This window comes from Siniperca chuatsi, linkage group LG21 (assembly GCF_020085105.1).
Source record: "Siniperca chuatsi isolate FFG_IHB_CAS linkage group LG21, ASM2008510v1, whole genome shotgun sequence".
Taxonomy (NCBI): Eukaryota; Metazoa; Chordata; class Actinopteri; order Centrarchiformes; family Sinipercidae; genus Siniperca; species Siniperca chuatsi.
Window position 1 is genome coordinate 19,023,161 of NC_058062.1, and position 18,287 is coordinate 19,041,447.

The following is an 18,287-nucleotide window of genomic DNA, read 5'->3' on the forward strand; positions in this document are numbered from 1 at the left end:
CTTGATTTCAGACAGAGGTAGACAAAAGCAGGCTTCTCATTTCTAACCAGTGACTGTGAAAATGCGGTCTTGGCTGACTTTTTAATGTTTACAGGTGTCTCATTTTAAAATGAGAACCCTGTAAAAGTTGTCTTGAATACGCACCTAATGGCTACAAATATGATATCATGCTAAAAGTCTGAGGCTAAAGCTTCAGCATGATTATCTACCAAATTTAATTGGAATCCATGCAAAAGTTGTCAAGACATTTCACTAAAAGCCACAAATGTCAACCACATGGTGGCGCTAGAGCGAAAATCAGGAGATCACAAAAGTCAGTAGGATTCATCCTCTGGGAAATATGAATGTCTGTACAACATTTCATGGCTGAACTGAGTAAGCGGACTATTCATACCACACCCAGCCCTGTGATCTATGGCACAGCAAACCTGAAATCACACGCTGCCGCAGCGTTATTGGGCATTACCGCCAGTTTACCACCATGAAAGTAGAAGCCTTGATGTATGTTTGTGTGTGTGTGTGCTCCTTACTCCTCCTGCCGCAGTATCTTATCCTCCACGGCCTGCAGAGCCGCGGCCAGCGACGCACTCGTCTCCTCCAGCTTCTGATGCACCAAAGAATCCACACCGAAGTCTGTCGTCGTAGCGGCTGGAGCCGTGATCCCACCTCCCGCCATCCCACTGTCCACCGACACACCCCCAATGGAGGAGCGAGGGGGCTTGACAGGTGGCGGGGTCGGGCTGGGAGTGGCAGGAGTCTGGGGCGTCTGTGGTGTAGTGGGAGTCTGTGGGGTGTGGGGGCTCTGGGAAGTAGGGCTCAGCGGCTTGGCGTTTGGCGGGCTGGGGATGTTGGAAGGAGGAAAGGAGGGGGGTGAGCTGGCCTGTCGGGCCACCGCAGAGTGCAGCTTGACCGGGGCAGGGGCCGGGGTCGGGGAGGGGGGGCTGGTCATGGAGTGGATGAGCTTGGCCGGTTTGGGTGCCGTGGGCGGGGGCACCGGTTTCGGCGAGACAGGTGGAGGGATCTTCTTTCCTTCCACTACAGAAATGGAGAGAGAAAATAAATATGGCAAGGCTGGATCGCTGACAGCATCTGCATCCTGATATATTACCTCTTTGCCAGGTTTTCCCTGCTCTGATTAGCTGTAGTTTAGTCATCTCGGTTGTGACAATGTGAGGTCATATGCTTTAATCAAAGTGCTTTTCAGATGGTCGAACAGCGTCTGAAACCGCTTCCCTAACACCTTTCTGATGTTGTGTGACCTTGTGTGTACAACCGAGTGAAACACCATTAATGCCTTTGAGGACAGACTGTCTGAAACTTTGCGCCGTTATCCCCATTTGAAGGATTACCGAGTCTAGCTCTTCTCTATGATAGCAGCCTTTCACCCCAACCTCAAGTGACTCTTCAGAATAGCTATGAACACTTTTGTTTTCAAACGTAGTTGGACAACACATCAAATGAATTATGTTGTTTCTAGCATATTGACATATTTACAGGCTAGGGTAGCTCTAAGGCGTCAGTATTCTTTAAACAAAGTGCTTGTCGAATGGTGTCTGAAACCCTTTCCCCCGACACCTTTCCGACGTTAGAATTGGGGGGGGTGTTATGTGTCCGAAAAGAGTTTTTCTGAAACCAACAATCCAACATTCACACCTACTTTTTGTGTGACGAGGTCAGACGACAACGAGTTACCTTTGAGCATAGTGACACCTTTACAGGCTTGGGTAGCTTTAAGGCGTCAGTATGCTTCAAGCAAAGTGCTTGTCAAACAGCGTCTAAAACCCCCTCACTCGAACCTTTCTGCGGCCTGTGTAACTTTCCGTAACCGACAATTTGTACAATTCATCGTGTCTCTTTATGGCGGCAGGCTTTTTGCCCCACCTTGCAGTGTGGCCGTTCGGAACAGCCATAAACACAAGATGTTGATTTTACTACAAAGCGCCTGCAAATTTTGACCCCCATCCTCACCCCCACCTGACACAAACACACAATCATATATTGAGAGTACCTGGGCTTCCAGGCGTCCCAGGGCCAGGCAGGGGGACTCTCTTGTTGGAGGCAGGCTGTGGGGGGGTCAGTGGGCCTCCCTGTCTCTTTATCTGTGCCACGACAGGCTTCGGGGAGACAGGTGGCTTTGGTTTTCTCACCGGACCTCCTTCATTGCCCACTGGAGCTCCTTGGTCCACACTGTCCCTGCGAGGAGCAGCAGTCACTTGCGGTTGAGGTTGATGTTGGGGTTGAGGTTGAGGTTGTGGCTGCTCTGTCACTCCAGTATCAGACACCGGGCGGCGTTTCATGGTGGCCGTGCCGTTCTGGTAGGGTACTGGCTGCGTGGTGTTCGGCTGCCCAGTCCCCACGGGCTCTCCATTAGCCCCAGCCAGGTCTGCAAAGCCCTCAGGCTCCTTGTCGCGGCTCTTGGGCCGTCGTTTGACGGTGGACGACTCCTGGAGGGTGAAGTCGGAGCCGTTGGGGTGGGGCTTGGAGCTGCGGGGCCGTCGCTTTAAGGTCGCTGTGGCCTCAACCCTGGAGACGTCCTCTTGCGTGTAACCTCCGTCTCCCTGGGGACCCTCGCCGTCACCCTGCAGACAAACACAAAATACACACTAACGGAAAATTCATACATTCATGACAAGAGGTAATTTTTGCACAAACAGTCAAAAACATTGACAAATATAAATGAATAACACAAATAAAGAACACAGAAGCTTCACTATGGATTTGTAATACATTCGAGCACATTTGATTTTAGCACATTACATTACATAGATAGATAATGTAGATACAATAGATAGACAGATAGATAGATAGACAAACATATATATAGATAGCTACCTGTCCTTCTCCTTCTCCTCGACCCTGGCGGCGGATGGTCAGGCTTCCCTCCTCTGCAAACGGCAGGTTCTCCAATGAACTGCCGCTACCTCCCGAGCTGGGGTGGGGGGAGGACGGAGTGTGGGGGGAGGAGGAATTTACAGGGAGAGGGGAGGTATCAGGCTGGGCGGAGGGAGAGTGGAAAGCAGAGGGAGCTGGCTGGTCACGCCTGGCAGCCGCGACCAGCTCGGTGACAGGGCCACTAATGGTCCGCCGTCGGTTCACCACTTCACCGTCCAGACCAATGGCATCACGTGTTTTCCCCACCTGGTAAACACACAACCACACAATTGGTTGATCATGCTTTAGCTCATTAACTACATAAATAAATTTGTGTTTTACATTTTAGAGAAGCAGATGTATACACATATATACGGACGATTTTTCAACAATGACTCGTACAAAATGTTACCTGCAGGAAATTCTTCTGCAGCGCCATGCCTTTGGGTCCCCCTCCTATAGAAGACATCTCCAACATGGCGGCAATGCTCCTCACACTACCCACGCTGCTGGTCTCAACAACACCTGTCTCCACAGACACCCCCAGGTCGCTGGCCCGCCGCTGTTGGTGGTAAGGCACATCCAACATCCCCCCCGTGGTGGTGAGCGCGTGCGGCTGTGCGTTGGCATCTGTCAGGTTGGAGTTGGAGATGGCAGAGCTAGAGCGTTTGGGTGGCGGTGGGGGCGGGCCTTTTTTCTTCTGACGCAGAGCAAAGGACTGCGTCTGGTTGCGGTTGACATTCTTGTCCTGGTTGCGGACGGAGTGGCTGCGGCTGACTCGGTGGGTCACTGTGGCGTATTTACTTCCTTCCCCTCTGACGACAGCAGAGCCCTGACCTCCCACTACATCTGCTTCTCCTTCTCCTCCTCCTCCGCCTCCTCCTGCCTTCTCCTCGCACTCACCATCTGAGACGGCGTGTCTGTTGAGGCTGTGGGCGCGTTTCTTCTGGAGCGCAGAAGGCTCGGCTCCTTCTCCCTCAGCCAGCTCAGCCTCTGGTGGCAGGCAGAGGAGGGGGACCTGTGGTTGTTGGCTCTCCCTAACCTCCATGACCTGTGTCTGCGGATGGTGCTGAGGGGGAGCCTGGTGCTGCGGCTGGACTTGAGGCTGTTGTTGCTGGGCCTGAGGCTGGGTACATGGAGCTCCGCGGTGGGTTGGAGACTGAGGGGGGTGGGAGCGCGGCGACTGAGGTCTCTCCCCCTGGATGAACTGGGGGGACGGCTTGTGTTTGGCCTGCGGGGAAGCTGTGCTCTGGACGGAGGAGGTGGAGGAGGAAGATGAGGTTCTAGTCTTGGTAGGGGTGTGAGGGGGCGTGTAGGGAGGCGCAGGCTGGGAATGGGCATGGGAGTGGGAGTGACGGTGTTTCCCTTGAGAGGAGACACTGCCTCTGTGAGAGGAGGTGTTTCCCTGGCTGCTCTGCTGCCTCATAGTCCGCGCCTCCTTCTTAGGTGGCCCAGCACCACCACCTCCTCCTCCTCCTGTCATTACCTCATCATGGTCTTTGCTGAGGGTGCGTGTTCGCTGAGCTTTGACCTCTTGACCTGTCTGGGTCATGGCACTTTGTAGCTCAGTGCTCAACTCGCTGTCCTGGAAGGTGCTCATCTTTGGAGACATGACCTCTGAAGAAAGAGAAAGAAACCCTTAAAATTAATATGAACATTAATCTTAATAGGACAGGAGGTCATGGCTGTACTGAAATAAAACTTTGAGGGAAAAATATTTGACGATTGAGAGATCTCATTAGATAAGGCATGCTCCAGTAGATTTAAGTTAAACCTCATTCAGAGTTTATCATTATCAGACTCAGCTCACCGTCTAGAGGTGGGCTGTCCATTGACATGACTTCCTGCTGCTGTGTGATTGGCGGGGGCTTCTTTCTGAGGGAGCCCCGTCCATCTGAACTGCGTTGTATTTCAGCCAATCGCTTCACCGCCAGCATCAGCTTCTTCTGGTGGCCTGAAACATTGAAAGATTGGAATTACGGTTTTTGTTTAATTAAGATAATTAGAAGAAATCCAATTACTTTAAACAAGATGTTTTATCAAAAGAAATCATATTTTCTATTATTATTTCTATTGTTATCATTTATGTATGATCTTCTCTCAGCTTAGAATGTGAACAAAGACTGCAAAAGTTTTTTTTCCCCTGGAAATACATCTGGAACAGTGGGGTCGGCTTATATTTGGGGTTTAGACTTTTAAATGTCAATATACATCCACAACAACAGATGGTGGCAAATGTCTGAAAGATGGAGAGACAGTGATCTTCTCGAACAAAGTAGCTCAAAAGTAGGCCAAGTTAACCAACAACTGAGGAGGAGTTACGATGCCAATTTTAATATCATGGTGATAAATGCAGCAGAGTCATCAAACAACTCTCGAGCGGCCAAGAAATATGGTGTCACAGAATGTAATGTTAGAAGATGGCGAGCCCAAAAAGACTAAAGTCTTAAAAATGCAAACAGTCAGAGAAAATCTTACTGTGGTCCTCAAAGTGGCCGCTTCCAATAGACTGACAGGAGAGTGTGTGAATACGTGACTGAAAAACGGGATGATGGAATGCCAATTACCAGAGCCGTTATTCAGCTGAAGGCCTTAGAAATCGCCAAAGAGCTGAACATACCCACCACCGCCTTCAAAGCTAGCCTTGGCTGGTGTAGAAGAATGATGCGGCATAATGGACTATCATTGCGACGTAGGACAAGTCTTGCCCAGCGCTTTCAGACTTCAGAGTGAAGCTACTGTCTTTTCAGCGCTATGTGATTAACTTAAGGAACAAGCACTCATACCCCCTGGATCAGATGGGCAATGCTGATCAACAAGTTGTCAACAAGCCATTCAAGGATAATTTGCGCAAGAGATACACAAAGTGGCTCCTGGCAGGTAATCACGCACTCATACCATCTGGAAAAATTCTGAAATCTGCTCTGCTGTGAATGGATCCTCCAAGCATGCGATGCAGTTTCACTAGAGAGCATCATCAACAGATTGAAGAGATGCTGCATATCAAATGCCATGGGTGGCAGCAAGGATGCCGTTCTATGGGCGGAGCCGGTGGAGCCGGAGCACGGGAGTGACGATAGTGAGAGTGAACACAGCGAGGCAGAGCCACCTGAGAGGCCAAGTTAGGCCAATTTGCACGACCGTCTTATTGTAGTCTATCCTGGGGTTTTTCTCTCTCAGTCAGATTTGTTTCAAGACTGTTCTACAATTAGACTTCACTTTGATGGCTACATGGTTGTTTTTTCACTATGAGATGGATAGCCTAATTGGTATTAGAAATAACAATATTTTCTTTTTTTAAAACCATAAGTTGTTCATTTAAAAATGTGATTACATATTATTTACTGGTAATTTAAATGACAGTTTCATCTAAAAGATACTTAAAACATGTTAACATGTTAAAAACAACAGCCTGTCCTGTTTTATTCAATGTGTTTTTATTATCATTATATTCGGATAAAATTATTTTCTTTATAAAAACAAGATTTGGTCTTCAAAAAGTCTTTTTCCAAAAATGAGTAGGGGGTTGTCGTCTTATAATCGGGGCCGTCTTATATTCGGACCAATACGGTATGGTAAAAGGTTATCAGACAAGTCAAAAATATAATTTGATCACACATCAATAAATAATATTGTTAGTCGAATATTTAAAATGGAGTGTAAAAAGAAATACAAAGCTTTATACTTTTCTTTTAACCTCCAATTAGTTGATTAAAACAAAAGCAAAAGCTTTTTTTTGATTGATTAAATTTAACTTAATAATCAGCTCATCACCTTCATTTCCTATTTTTTGGTCTTGCCAAACATTTATCTTTTTATATTTTCCCTACACAACACATCCCTTTTCACAACCAGCAATCGAGAGCACTGTGCAGCTAGCTTTGAAGGGGATACTGTAGCTATAATGGTGGTCATCTGTTCTGATTGGTCATCAATACATTTTCTGATGAAATACATATCTGTATATCTTACCCAGTTTGATGATGCCTATTTCCTGCAAGTCTTCCCAGGTGATGTCCGTGATGAATTCGATATTCTCGTAACCATTCTGCACTAGCACCTGGTGGTACTGGCTTAGACCAATAGCAGACAGCCACTCGCCTAGACTGGCCTATAGGAACACCAGAAACATGACTGCTCACACAAGACTAGCCAACACTGGTAACGCTGGTAGCTTGCCAGGCTTAATATCTAATTGGTCACTAAACCATAGTTTAGTGACCAATTAAAACGCTTTGTGTGTTGAATTTTACTCACAGGTTTCTGCTCAGGCAGCCAGTCGTTAACACTTATCTTGTTAATCTCTGACGTCATCTTCTTTCTGTGACCAGGTTTAGTTATTCCAATAGCAGTCAGATCCTACACACACACACACACACACACACACACACACAAACAAACACACACACACACAGATAGATACAGTAAGATACAGTAGTTCATGGCATGTTCAGGCTTTTCCTCCACAAAGTGAAATAAAATCTCCCCAAGACTCCAGCAGTCTCTCTCACTCTCTCACACACACACACACACACACACACCCAGAGGAACACTTGCAACACAAATAAACAAGTGACAGCGTGACATCTGATGAAAGCTTCTGCCAGCTGAGGAGAATAGAGCAGAAATGTAAATGTCTCAAAATCATAAGAAAAGCACGGTAAGCAAAAGCAAATGTCTGCAGTGAAAAGGAAGCATCTATGAAAAAGAATCAGCTCGATTCCCCATGATATAGTTTAAACTCAGCTCTTTATACTCATTATTTCTGTCATAAGTAAACAAGCTCATGCTTGAATACAAGCTAAGGGAATTAAAAATTACAGTGTGCACATTTATTTGGAACTGTAATTAATGAACAAATACATCATCCTGTCAGCGTCTGTTTGCTCTTGTTTCTGTGTATTTCACACACAAGAACACACTTTTACAAACACACATGAACAAACACTCACACACACACACACACACACACACACTTGCATAACTTATCAATTATATGCAGATGCGACACAAACTATTCTACGACATATCTCTGATTACAAAACCCTTTTAAAGTCAGCTCAGCTCTGAACCATTCAGCATGCACAGCACCGGAGTGTATGTATATATACAAATAATTTATGTGTGCTATAAATTATTTGTATGTAGGGGAGCGTGGCAGAGAGCATCAGTCTAGTTCCTCAGAACAGCAGCAGTGTTGAAGGTGATGGGAGGGTCAGGAGGTTGTGTGGATATGTGGATATTTTATTTTTAATTCTTGATTTTTGTATTTAATTTAATTTTTCCCTTTTTGAGCTCCAGTTTGTAATTCAGACTGAATGTATTTTTTGAGAAACTTGCCTGGTGCTATTTGAACATATGATGCAGTTACGTAAAAGAGTATCACTGGGCTGATGCAATATAATAATGTGAACATATATTTACTCTTCTGAATATTTAGTTTAAAGAAGTACTCCAGCGATTTAACATTGCACTTTCATTAAGCTTGGAGACTCGCAAGGGGGCGAAATCGGCTCTCAGATGGGAGCCGACTCGTTCAAGGCCGACACATCACTATTAAAAAAAGAATGGTCAAAATCAAAGCAGCAGAGGCCGAGATATCCTAACTTTTAGTCCCTAGTATGAGACATGCTATAAAAACAATGGATCCTACATCTCCCATAATGCAAATCAATAGCATTTTTCATTAGGCCCTCCCTGCCTGGTAAAGGTCCACATCTTTCAAACTCCACACCCCGTGTCCGTAACAAAGGCTTACTTTTAAAAACTGGAAGTCTCAAGCCCAACCTGAGATAACCCTGATGACATCATATCTCTCTTTGAAGAAACGAATTGTTGGAAAAATCTGACAGTGTAGCATAAGTCACTTTCATGTCCGAGGTCATAACAACCCTCTGGTGTCTTGTGATTTCAATTGACAAAAATTCATCGCTTTCAGTGGGTAAACATGCTTGTATTTGTTACAGGAATTCTAGCAATAGACAGCAGAGCTTTAGATAGAATAGAGCTTTTTTTGCTTTTCATTAAAGCAGACAGGTCCAACTTGACTTGTTTTCCTTGATCAGTGTTCCTTGTTAATTAAAGCTGCATTAAGGGATTTTTGACCACTAGGGGGCAGAAAGACTCACCGTAACCCACAGTAACACAACAATCATCCTATCTCGTTGTTAAGGGCAACATGTTAGCAAACATTGGCCTTCTAACACACCTGGCATTTAAGGAGCAATATTAGCATTCATTTTGAGTTGTGTTTCTGGCCACTTGACTAAAGAAACTCGTGTATTTACTGGCCTTTTAGATCTGGTTTAGTCTCCACCAACTTCTGAAAAAAATATCCATGTCTTTAGATGCTACATGCTCGACTTTCCTCACCCGCCACTCTTTTACTTATGCTTCCTGATTTTTCTTGCTAGGCAGATAGCATACATTCAAATTGTCAGAGCTCACTTGAAATTGCTATCTAAGGTTTTATATTATGGGGTTGGGGAGAGCTATCAGACTCAACTGTACACTGTATGCTGACAAACCAAAACGCTTAGCTAAAAGTGGTTAAAATGCAGAGGTGGGTTTGGTATTACAAGTGACCTTTTCATATTATAGGGAATCATTTGATTTTATTATGATGATTCATTTTATCTGAATAACAAAATATGCTTAGTATGCTTTAAACCACTGAAGGTGCTTAGGCATTACTTTTATATTGCTTTCATATATTATTCAAATTAAGTTATTAGGATTTCAGCTTTGAAGCCACAGACTGAGGTTATTGGAAATGTAGCCTTTTTAAAGGAATAGTTTTAGAAAATACACTTATTCGTTTTCTTGCCGAGTTAGATGACATGATTGATGCCACTCTCACGCCTGTACGTTAAATATGAAGCTACCGCCAGCAGCCAGTAGCTTAGTACAAAGACTGTAAATGGGGAAACAGCTAGTCTTTGTGCTAAGCTAAGCTAACCGGCTGCTGGTGGTAGCTTCATATTTACTGTACAGACATGAGAGTGGTATCGATCTTCTCATCTAACTTTCGACAAGAAAGTGAAAAGGTGTGTTTTCCAAAAGGTCAAACTACAATGTCAAACATTTTAGCTAAAGTAGACACGGTCCTACTCCAGTCCTGCAACTTGACAAAATTGTGATGCTTTAACAGCCATGCATTTTGAATTCAGTCAGCCTTTTAAATATTTTGAATCTACTTAATTCACATGTTAAAAATACATCATTACCATAGGCATATTTTTAGTAAATTTAGTCATTTTTAGTCAATAAAATGTTTTTTTAACAGGGGTACAAGAGAGACACAGGTCAAGCGTGAGAGGTGAAAGGTTCAACCAGGACAGGTTTGGCAGGAGGCAGGGAAAGGATAGCTGAGATCAGTTTAGTTGAGTGGTTTAATTGTGCTCATTTGAGAATTTGTAAAGGAAATTATATACATGCATCTTGAAAACGTCAAGGACAGCACAAATCAAAGTCGTGCAGACTTGTTTCCATTGTGGTCCTTGGAGGTGCCTGTGACCTCTCTGGGGTTCAGGGGTCAGGGTTCAGTTGCCTTACCTCTGGGGTCATTCGGCTAATGGTGGGCAAGTCATACCCAGCGCCCAGGAAGTTTGGAGCGTAGACCTGCAGCTGAAAGTCGCTCAGCCATTGGACAACGGCCTCTGAGCTCTACGGGAGAGAAGACAGGGGGCATGCTGTCACTGGCTACGTGTCTCCTTTTTCAACAGCCACTTTTTCTCAGCAGGGCCACGTATAGCCAAACAGGGGCCACAGTTTTGGTTCTGTAGCAAAAAACTGTTTACCATGTCTATCAGTGTATCCTGTTATCAGTATATCTTAACTAATGTCACAAAGATAAATTCTTATACATTTATGGATGATTATAATGATTCAGTGGCATTATAACCCAGCTGGCTCCTGATAAAGTTAATGAATAGCCCTGGTTAGCCCTGCATGGCCCAGTAGTGAAAACCAGGCTCAAGTTAGGAAGGAGAAAGGCCCTGCCTACAGTTTATCAAATGCTACAGCAAGAGATGCAGCACACTAATCTGCATTTGACACAGGAAAGTAAAGACAAAATAGAAGTGATGTTGTTTCTTTTGCTCTTGAAGGGGAGAGGCCAGAAAATGCTGTATTGCAGTGGTGACAGCTCTAAAAAATATATAAGTACACACACCCACAAGAAAACTCTTCCCTCAACTATTCTCACACAGCTACGCTAACTGTGTCTGTCTGCCGTTTAGTGCTGTAGAAGCAGAGTAGATCTCTGGCACAACTTCACCTACTGAAAGGTGCATGGAGAAGGGAAGAAGTCTGAAGAGGCGAACACTCCAGCAACACTTGTAATATAAATAACAACTGTATTGTCAGACCAACGTGTTTCGGCTTGTGGCTTTCATCAATGTCATTATAAAACACATTACAAAGAGCATTTAAATAAGATGGGTATGAAGCAAAAAAATATATATATATAAATAAAAGTTAAAAAAATATATAAAAGACAACCAATAATATACATACATACACATATGTATCAGCCAATGGGCACCTACAAATAGATGGGTCTGGTATATGGTCATGTGGTGTTAGGCCACAGTAGCTGGTGCAAACCAATCCAATCCATCAGCTGAAGCCATTCAACCTGGCTGAAATAGTTGTTGATTTGCTGCAATGCCCTGCTCTAAATGCTGATGGGCGACAGCAGGGAGCAGAGCTACAGGACTGAGTGTAACTGTAAAACCACTGCATGACAACTTCCCACACATTCTGTTTCCCACATCCCTTCTGTGTTTCTCCATTCTGCTTGTCTCTTCTTCTTCTTCTTCTTCATGTTCCCCTGTGACCCCCCTCCTGCACACTGTCCCTCAAAGATGATTGGTTTTCCCTCCCGTCTTTCATCCTTTTTTACCCTGTCGAAGGAAATATTAGGACGATGGGTGCTGAAGAATCAGGACTCTAGCTAACAGATGGCCGTGAGAACATGGCTTACATGACAGCACACACACACACACACACACACACACACACACACACACACACACATACATACACATACTGTAGGCGACGCACACACAACCACCACGACCACCTGCTATTTAAATATGCTCATTTGTTTATCAAGTTTGAAATTATTATACAATGAGACATGAACTTAAATGTGGGCCCACACATGTATACAAACACACACACACACACACACACACACACTCTACAGTAAATAACAGCTTACTGTACATGGTGTAAACTCAGATTTCACACATCTTGTGCCGAGCTAGTCCACCCACTACATGCACACTGCTGGGCACCTGCCAGACACACACACACACACACACACACACCGATATCTTAACTAGAGTTACGCTTGCCTGAGGCACACCTACCAACCAACAATTGAGAGACATTTATCTCTGCAAAAGAAGAAAAATACCGCAATGGAAGAAGAGAAGCTGCAACTAAAAGGAATGAATAACGATGGATAGCAGGTAGCAGATAAACAAAAGGACAGGATTCTCTCTCTCTCACGCTCACACACACACACACACGCACACACACACACACACACACACACACACACACACACACACACACACAAGATTTCTTGTTCAGATTCATACAAAATCAAGCCAGAGATCTTCCATTCACACACTCACCGTGTCATGGCTGCATCCGAACACTCGCAGAACGGACGAGGCCAGTTGCGAGAGAAACCGCTGGGACATCTTGGTGTGTGTGTGTATAAATATAGAAAGTCTGTATGTGTGTATGTGTGCGTACAAGAGCGCGAGGGTTGTGGTTAAGGTGACTGAGGAGCTACATTTTCATCATGCTGCAATTAGATGTTGATAGTGGTGAATGTCTGTATGTGACTCGTGTGTGTATGAAAGAGGCAGAGAGGTCTGAATCTGTGGGAATTTGCGAATGTCCTACCTTCCCCTCGCCCGGCCCCTCCCCCTTCCTGGTTGCTGTGGCGTCGTAAGGCGGCGCTTCGTGGAGTGGACAGCCCAATTGGCTTGTTGTCCGAGAGGAGCTGGCGGAGCCTGCTGGGAGAAATACCATTGGCCAGTTTCAAGCTGTCGCCCTGTCACTGTAAACTTCCCATCGATCAACAGATGAGTTTACTTGTCTTCCAACCTGACCTCTACCCTTTTCCAGCAATTGATGTGAGGTCAATCTCCTTCATTGCTTTGATAATTCTTGCTCTCCAAGATATAACAAACCTTCGTAACCAATTACACCCTTCTACACATCCTCCTACATCCCCTGCCTTGGCCATCTGTCTGTTAAACCAGCCAAGATCTGTGTGTGTATAAGTCCGTGTGTGTGTGTGTGTGTGTGTATGTGTAGCGATATGACAATTTTTTTAAATACCAGTGGATTATGACTCCTATTTTTCTAACCCAACTCTCTTCTCCCTGGTTTTAATCTTTTTCTCTCTATTTAAACATTTCCCTTCCCCTCGTTCTCTCCAGTTTCATAAAACACTTGCAAGTATGGATGCTGTGAAATCATGTCATATAGAGAGTCTAAAATCCTACTGTAAGTAAACTCATTAGAGTGAAACACAGTAACTGGGTTGAAGAAGGATCACCCTCCGTGCTGGCCCCTCTCCTACCTGCAGGCTGGTCCACAGACTTGGACTGCTCCAATAGATGCTCCTTGGCTTTGGCAGACTGGGACAAGACTGTGGCTAGAAGCTGCAAATACACAAACACATACAAGCACGCACAAATACAAATGCGTCCACATGAACAGGCATGTAGCAACTGACATTTTGTTGCATTAAAGCAGCAATCATTTATTTTTTTGACCACTTGGGGGCAGTGAAACAAACTGTCAACACAATATATTGTCACCTTTTAAGTTGTTGTAGCTAACGTGTTAAGCTGGAATTGCTTTTCCAGGCTGCAAGTAGGCGTATGTGCACAGGGGTCGCTTGGATACGTATGCGTGTCGGCTCCTCTGTGAGCCTCTGCGACCTACAGTTACCCATAACACCCTTCTCTGCGTAGGTTTGCAGAGACATTTACATGTATCTTCTGAGAAGCATAATTCCAGCTTTAGCAAAGAGTTGCCTATTTACACATCCAGCAGATGTTGAGCAACATTAGCATTCATTTGGCGTCGTGTTTCTGGCCACCTAATGAATTTAAGTCTAATATTCACTCTCTTTTAGCTCTGTTTTGGTCTCCACTGGCTCTTTAGCTGCTAAATACTCCAGTATGTTCACAAGATAGCTGCTAACTTTGTCTGTCTGCCGTTTGTTGCCGGGCAGGTAGTTTACCAGAGCTTTATCACTGAAAACAACTGTCTGCTGGGTTGATATGAGCAGTGAGAGTGAATCAAAACAGTTAAGTTTTGGGTCGTAAAACCAAAACAATGAGCTGAAAGATGTTAAAATGCTCCATAGAGCTGAGAGGAACTGCACAGTTGGGTGAGAATTCTCTGTAGGTTTGTCACTACAAGTGACCACTTTCACATTACACATTGTCATTTGATCCATTGTTAATGCAAGAATATTTATTAGTGCAGCTTTAACAATCTTATGTTTAAGGATATTTTGGTCCTTTAAAGCGAGACTATGTACAGTAACTCTTGCTTAACAGCAGCCACTGTGGCCACAGGTGTCAATTACAAGATAACGGTAAATTGAATTTTCATTCATTTTTAAAAATCTTCTTGAGTCATTTGTATTGAAGACATCATGATTAGGTGACCTTACTGAGAGCGGGGCCAATAGAACCACAAGCAGGAAACGGTATGCTGTCTTCTTTTACTTTTGTGATAAATCCATTGACATGTTTATCTGTGACATGTTAAAATGTAATGCTACAGTAGCACAAGTAGAGAAGAGTCATAAAGTCAACAAATTGCCTCAGTAATGAGTTACCAAAATAAAATGCCAATTCTAAAACCTCATTATCTCAGATAAGATCGATCTCTGAAGGAAAGTCTGTCTGGGGGAAAAAAAGAGATGTGATGTATGCTGACTATTGCTACATTAATTACATTTAAAAATCGGCTGCGAGAACTGCAATAAAAATCTGACTAGCGCTGATGAGAAGTGAATGGAGTGAGACGCAGAGAAGACAGTTGCTACCAGTCAGTTTGGGCTGCAATTGGGTCTAATTTTGCTGTCTGGATGTTTCAGTAGCTTTAAAAAGTGTCTCACTTGCAGTTTCTTTTGGCCCAACATGAACATTTTCTGCCAAAGTTAGAGCCATTTTGATTATTTATATGATTTCTATTTTTTTTGTCTGTGCTCTTCTAATTAGTTTGAAGTGGGCAGGATTAAATTGGGAAAATGTGATGCAACAAACTTCTATGCACAAATCAGGATTCAGCAGCATTTGAATCAAAATGTGATGACAAGTTGGTTGTTGCTTATGTTGCCAGGTCACTGTCAATCAAATCTGATCAAAGCACATCCACACGGTCCGGATGAAGCAGACAACAACTTTAGCTTTGATTGTTGGTTATTTAGCTATGAATAGTCAATGTTACAGAGAATACAAGTCGTCAGGGGCTTTAAGTAAAAGTTCCAATACATTTATGTAAAAAAATACTCCTTTACAAAGATAATGCATGAAAAATCCTATTCAAGTAAAAGTACAGAAGTATGCTCAGCAAAATGTATTTAAAGTATGCAGTGCTGTTGTATCTTTAACAATGCATTGTATTTTCAAGTTTTTAAGTTTATTAAAATAAATAAAAAATCCTAATCTGAAAAGTAACTAGTAACTGCAGCTGCCAGATAAATGTATATTTACATATGAAATATAGTGGAGTAGAAGTATAAGTAGCATAAAATGTAAATACTCAAGTAAAGTAAAAGTGCCTCAAAATTGTACTTCAGTACTTGTGTAAATGTACTTCCACCTTCCACAGTTATTTCTTTATTATTAGAAACTTTATTCTTCTTATACGTTGAATTGTATGCTTTCCTGTATACACAGTTTATATTTTTGCATGTTCAGCTGACCTGCTGTGACTAACTCTAAATTACACTAGCAATTCATTGAAATTAATGAATTGTGTACCAGTTGAGCACCAATTTACGTAGTTCTTTACAGGAAACCTCCTAGGAAATAATTACAGACCTGTAAAATAAACCTTGACATCTCTTTTCAGCAGTATATAAAGTCTTTTTAATTTCCCAGCAGTGGCTTTTGTCATTCAAACACTGCCTCTATTGTTGGTCAACACTATTTCAGGTTTCCTTTGGTTCCGATTAATATGCACCTCTTGATACACTATTTAAATGAACTAACAAAACAAACCTGCAGTGCATATACACGCATTTGTTTGTGGCAGTATTTTATAGTGTGTATGTGTGTGTCGTACCTTAACCCCTTCAGCCTGTGCATGGAGGATGTGTGCGGCGCTGCCGGCGCTCTGACCACTGCCTGACGACCTCACACTGGTCACACTGCCAGAACTACCCACACTGCTGCGGTCTCCACCTGCAACACACACACACACACACACACACACACACACACACACACACATACACACAAAAACACACATTCACACACGCATGCAACCGCCCAAACGATATGTATAGATTTTGTGCATACAAATGCACGCATGCGACAAACAGATGGATGTATACAGTCACACAGACACACGCACACACACACACACACACACACAGGCACACACACATTGAGTGGTTTAGCTGATATCCAAAGCAACGTGGTAACAGGTGTGACTCTCCATTGAAATGCACTGGGCAGCATGTGGTTGGATGGACAGCACAGTCAGACAGGGTGACGGACGACTGAACGACAAACACGAAAGTGGAGTAAACAAGACACACCTTTCGCTTTCACACACAATACATACACACACACACACACACACACACTTTTCTCTCACTCTTCCTGTCTCTCTTTCCTAAGTTTTCTTGTTCTCTCTCACACAAAAACATCTCCATACACCCAGTTGGAAAGACAGACAGACTGTAGACCGATGCAGATGGCTGCAGTCCTACACATAAGGCCACTGAGTTCAGCTAAGCTTTAGATGGAGGGATAAGCAGGATATGGGGAGCTGTCAGGAGCAGGTCAAAGAGTATCTGAAAGCCTTCAAACAACATCATTTTTCAGCTCAAAGAACTGGATGGATGACGGATTCTGCTCTTGGGGACATTTGAAATACCAAAGACACTTGAAAGGCAGTGCCAGGCAGAAAAGCCTTTTTTGAACGAATGTCAGATACTGTTTGACCCCTGGTCAGAGTTTAAGGAGTCAGGGGTTGAGGGCTCAGCGCAGCGCGGCTTAGTTACCTGCCACTGGCTTGCGCAGTACCCAGATCTCTTCGTTGGAGCCTCCATGGGGCCCGCTGGATGGGGTGGGAGAGCTGTGAGGACTTGCCTCTGAGCCGCGACAACCTTTAACACAGAACACCACCGTTAGCCGCTAACCGACCCTAAACTGGCCTTGGAAGCATTGCTGTCCTTTTGCTATCAAAAACGAGCATTTAATGCAGCAACAATTTATGTTTTTGTCGATGTTTGTTGATAGGGCTAACTATATAATTAGCATTAATTTGAAGTTGTGTTTCTGCCCATCTGGTGAATGTTAGTCCAATATTCACTCTCCTTTCAGCTCTGTTTTGGTCTCCGCCATCTCGTGAAAAACATATTTAACTCTTTAGCTGCTAAATGCTCCACTATGTTCACCAGCTAGTCACTAACTTTGTCTGTCTGCTGTTTGGTGCTAAGTAACGGAAAGTAAAGGCCGTAAAACCAAAACAATTAGCTAAAAGAGGCTCCAAAGCTTCATAGAGCTGAGGGGAACTGTAAAGTCTAGTCATAATTCTCTGTGGGTTCATCACTAGAAGCAACCCCTCTTACATTACACTTAGTCATTTGATCCATTGTTCATACAAAAATATTGATTAGTGCAGCTTTAATTTTAGGCTCAAATCAGCTTTTATGTATCCCTAAACCTGAGTTTGATGCTATAATAAAACCACTGATGTAAAGAAAATAAAAAGTATTTAAACATTTATATTATTTTGACTTAGTTTAGGTTTTTCTAACATAGTTATGTCAATCTGATATTAGATTAGTATAGTGGTAAAAACAGGTTTATATCAATTTTTACCTCCACTGCATCTAAATTCATCTAAAATGTGGAATATTGGAAATTTCTGCTGTCAATGCTATATACAGTGTTTGTCCACTACACTAAATACACTACGCGAACTACCTCACTTCACTAACGACTGACACTACGAATGACATATGAGTGATATTTTAAGAAGAAGAAGAGTAAAGTTGGGTTAATTAAATAAATTACAAACTTATCCGCAAAAAAGACAAAAATTACCAGAGGGGCCAGTAGGAGAGCAGGGTGATGGGGTAAAGGCGGATAAGGGAGGTTTTTTAAAAGGATAAGTTTCACACTCACTTA

The 18,287-nt window shown here is 43.5% G+C and overlaps 1 protein-coding gene across 8 annotated transcripts in view; it reads right to left on the reverse strand.

The window, feature by feature from the left end:
• The window catches only part of caskin1 (CASK interacting protein 1), a 111,180-nt gene that overhangs the window by 5,351 nt on the left and 87,542 nt on the right, over positions 1-18,287 (reverse strand). For 2 of the 8 annotated variants that reach the window (XM_044181253.1, XM_044181260.1), the window contains 12 exons: positions 17,156-17,260; positions 16,210-16,328; positions 13,481-13,562; positions 12,796-12,908; positions 10,426-10,536; positions 7,129-7,230; positions 6,844-6,982; positions 4,682-4,825; positions 3,284-4,488; positions 2,833-3,138; positions 2,009-2,603; positions 531-1,035 (listed from right to left, as the gene is read on the reverse strand). In XM_044181253.1, the coding sequence (XP_044037188.1) occupies positions 531-1,035; positions 2,009-2,603; positions 2,833-3,138; positions 3,284-4,488; positions 4,682-4,825; positions 6,844-6,982; positions 7,129-7,230; positions 10,426-10,536; positions 12,796-12,908; positions 13,481-13,562; positions 16,210-16,328; positions 17,156-17,260 (3,526 nt within the window). The remainder of the gene's footprint in view (positions 1-530; positions 1,036-2,008; positions 2,604-2,832; positions 3,139-3,283; positions 4,489-4,681; positions 4,826-6,843; positions 6,983-7,128; positions 7,231-10,425; positions 10,537-12,795; positions 12,909-13,480; positions 13,563-16,209; positions 16,329-17,155; positions 17,261-18,287) is intronic. The other 6 variants (XM_044181257.1, XM_044181261.1, XM_044181255.1 and 3 more) reach the window with 5 other exon arrangements.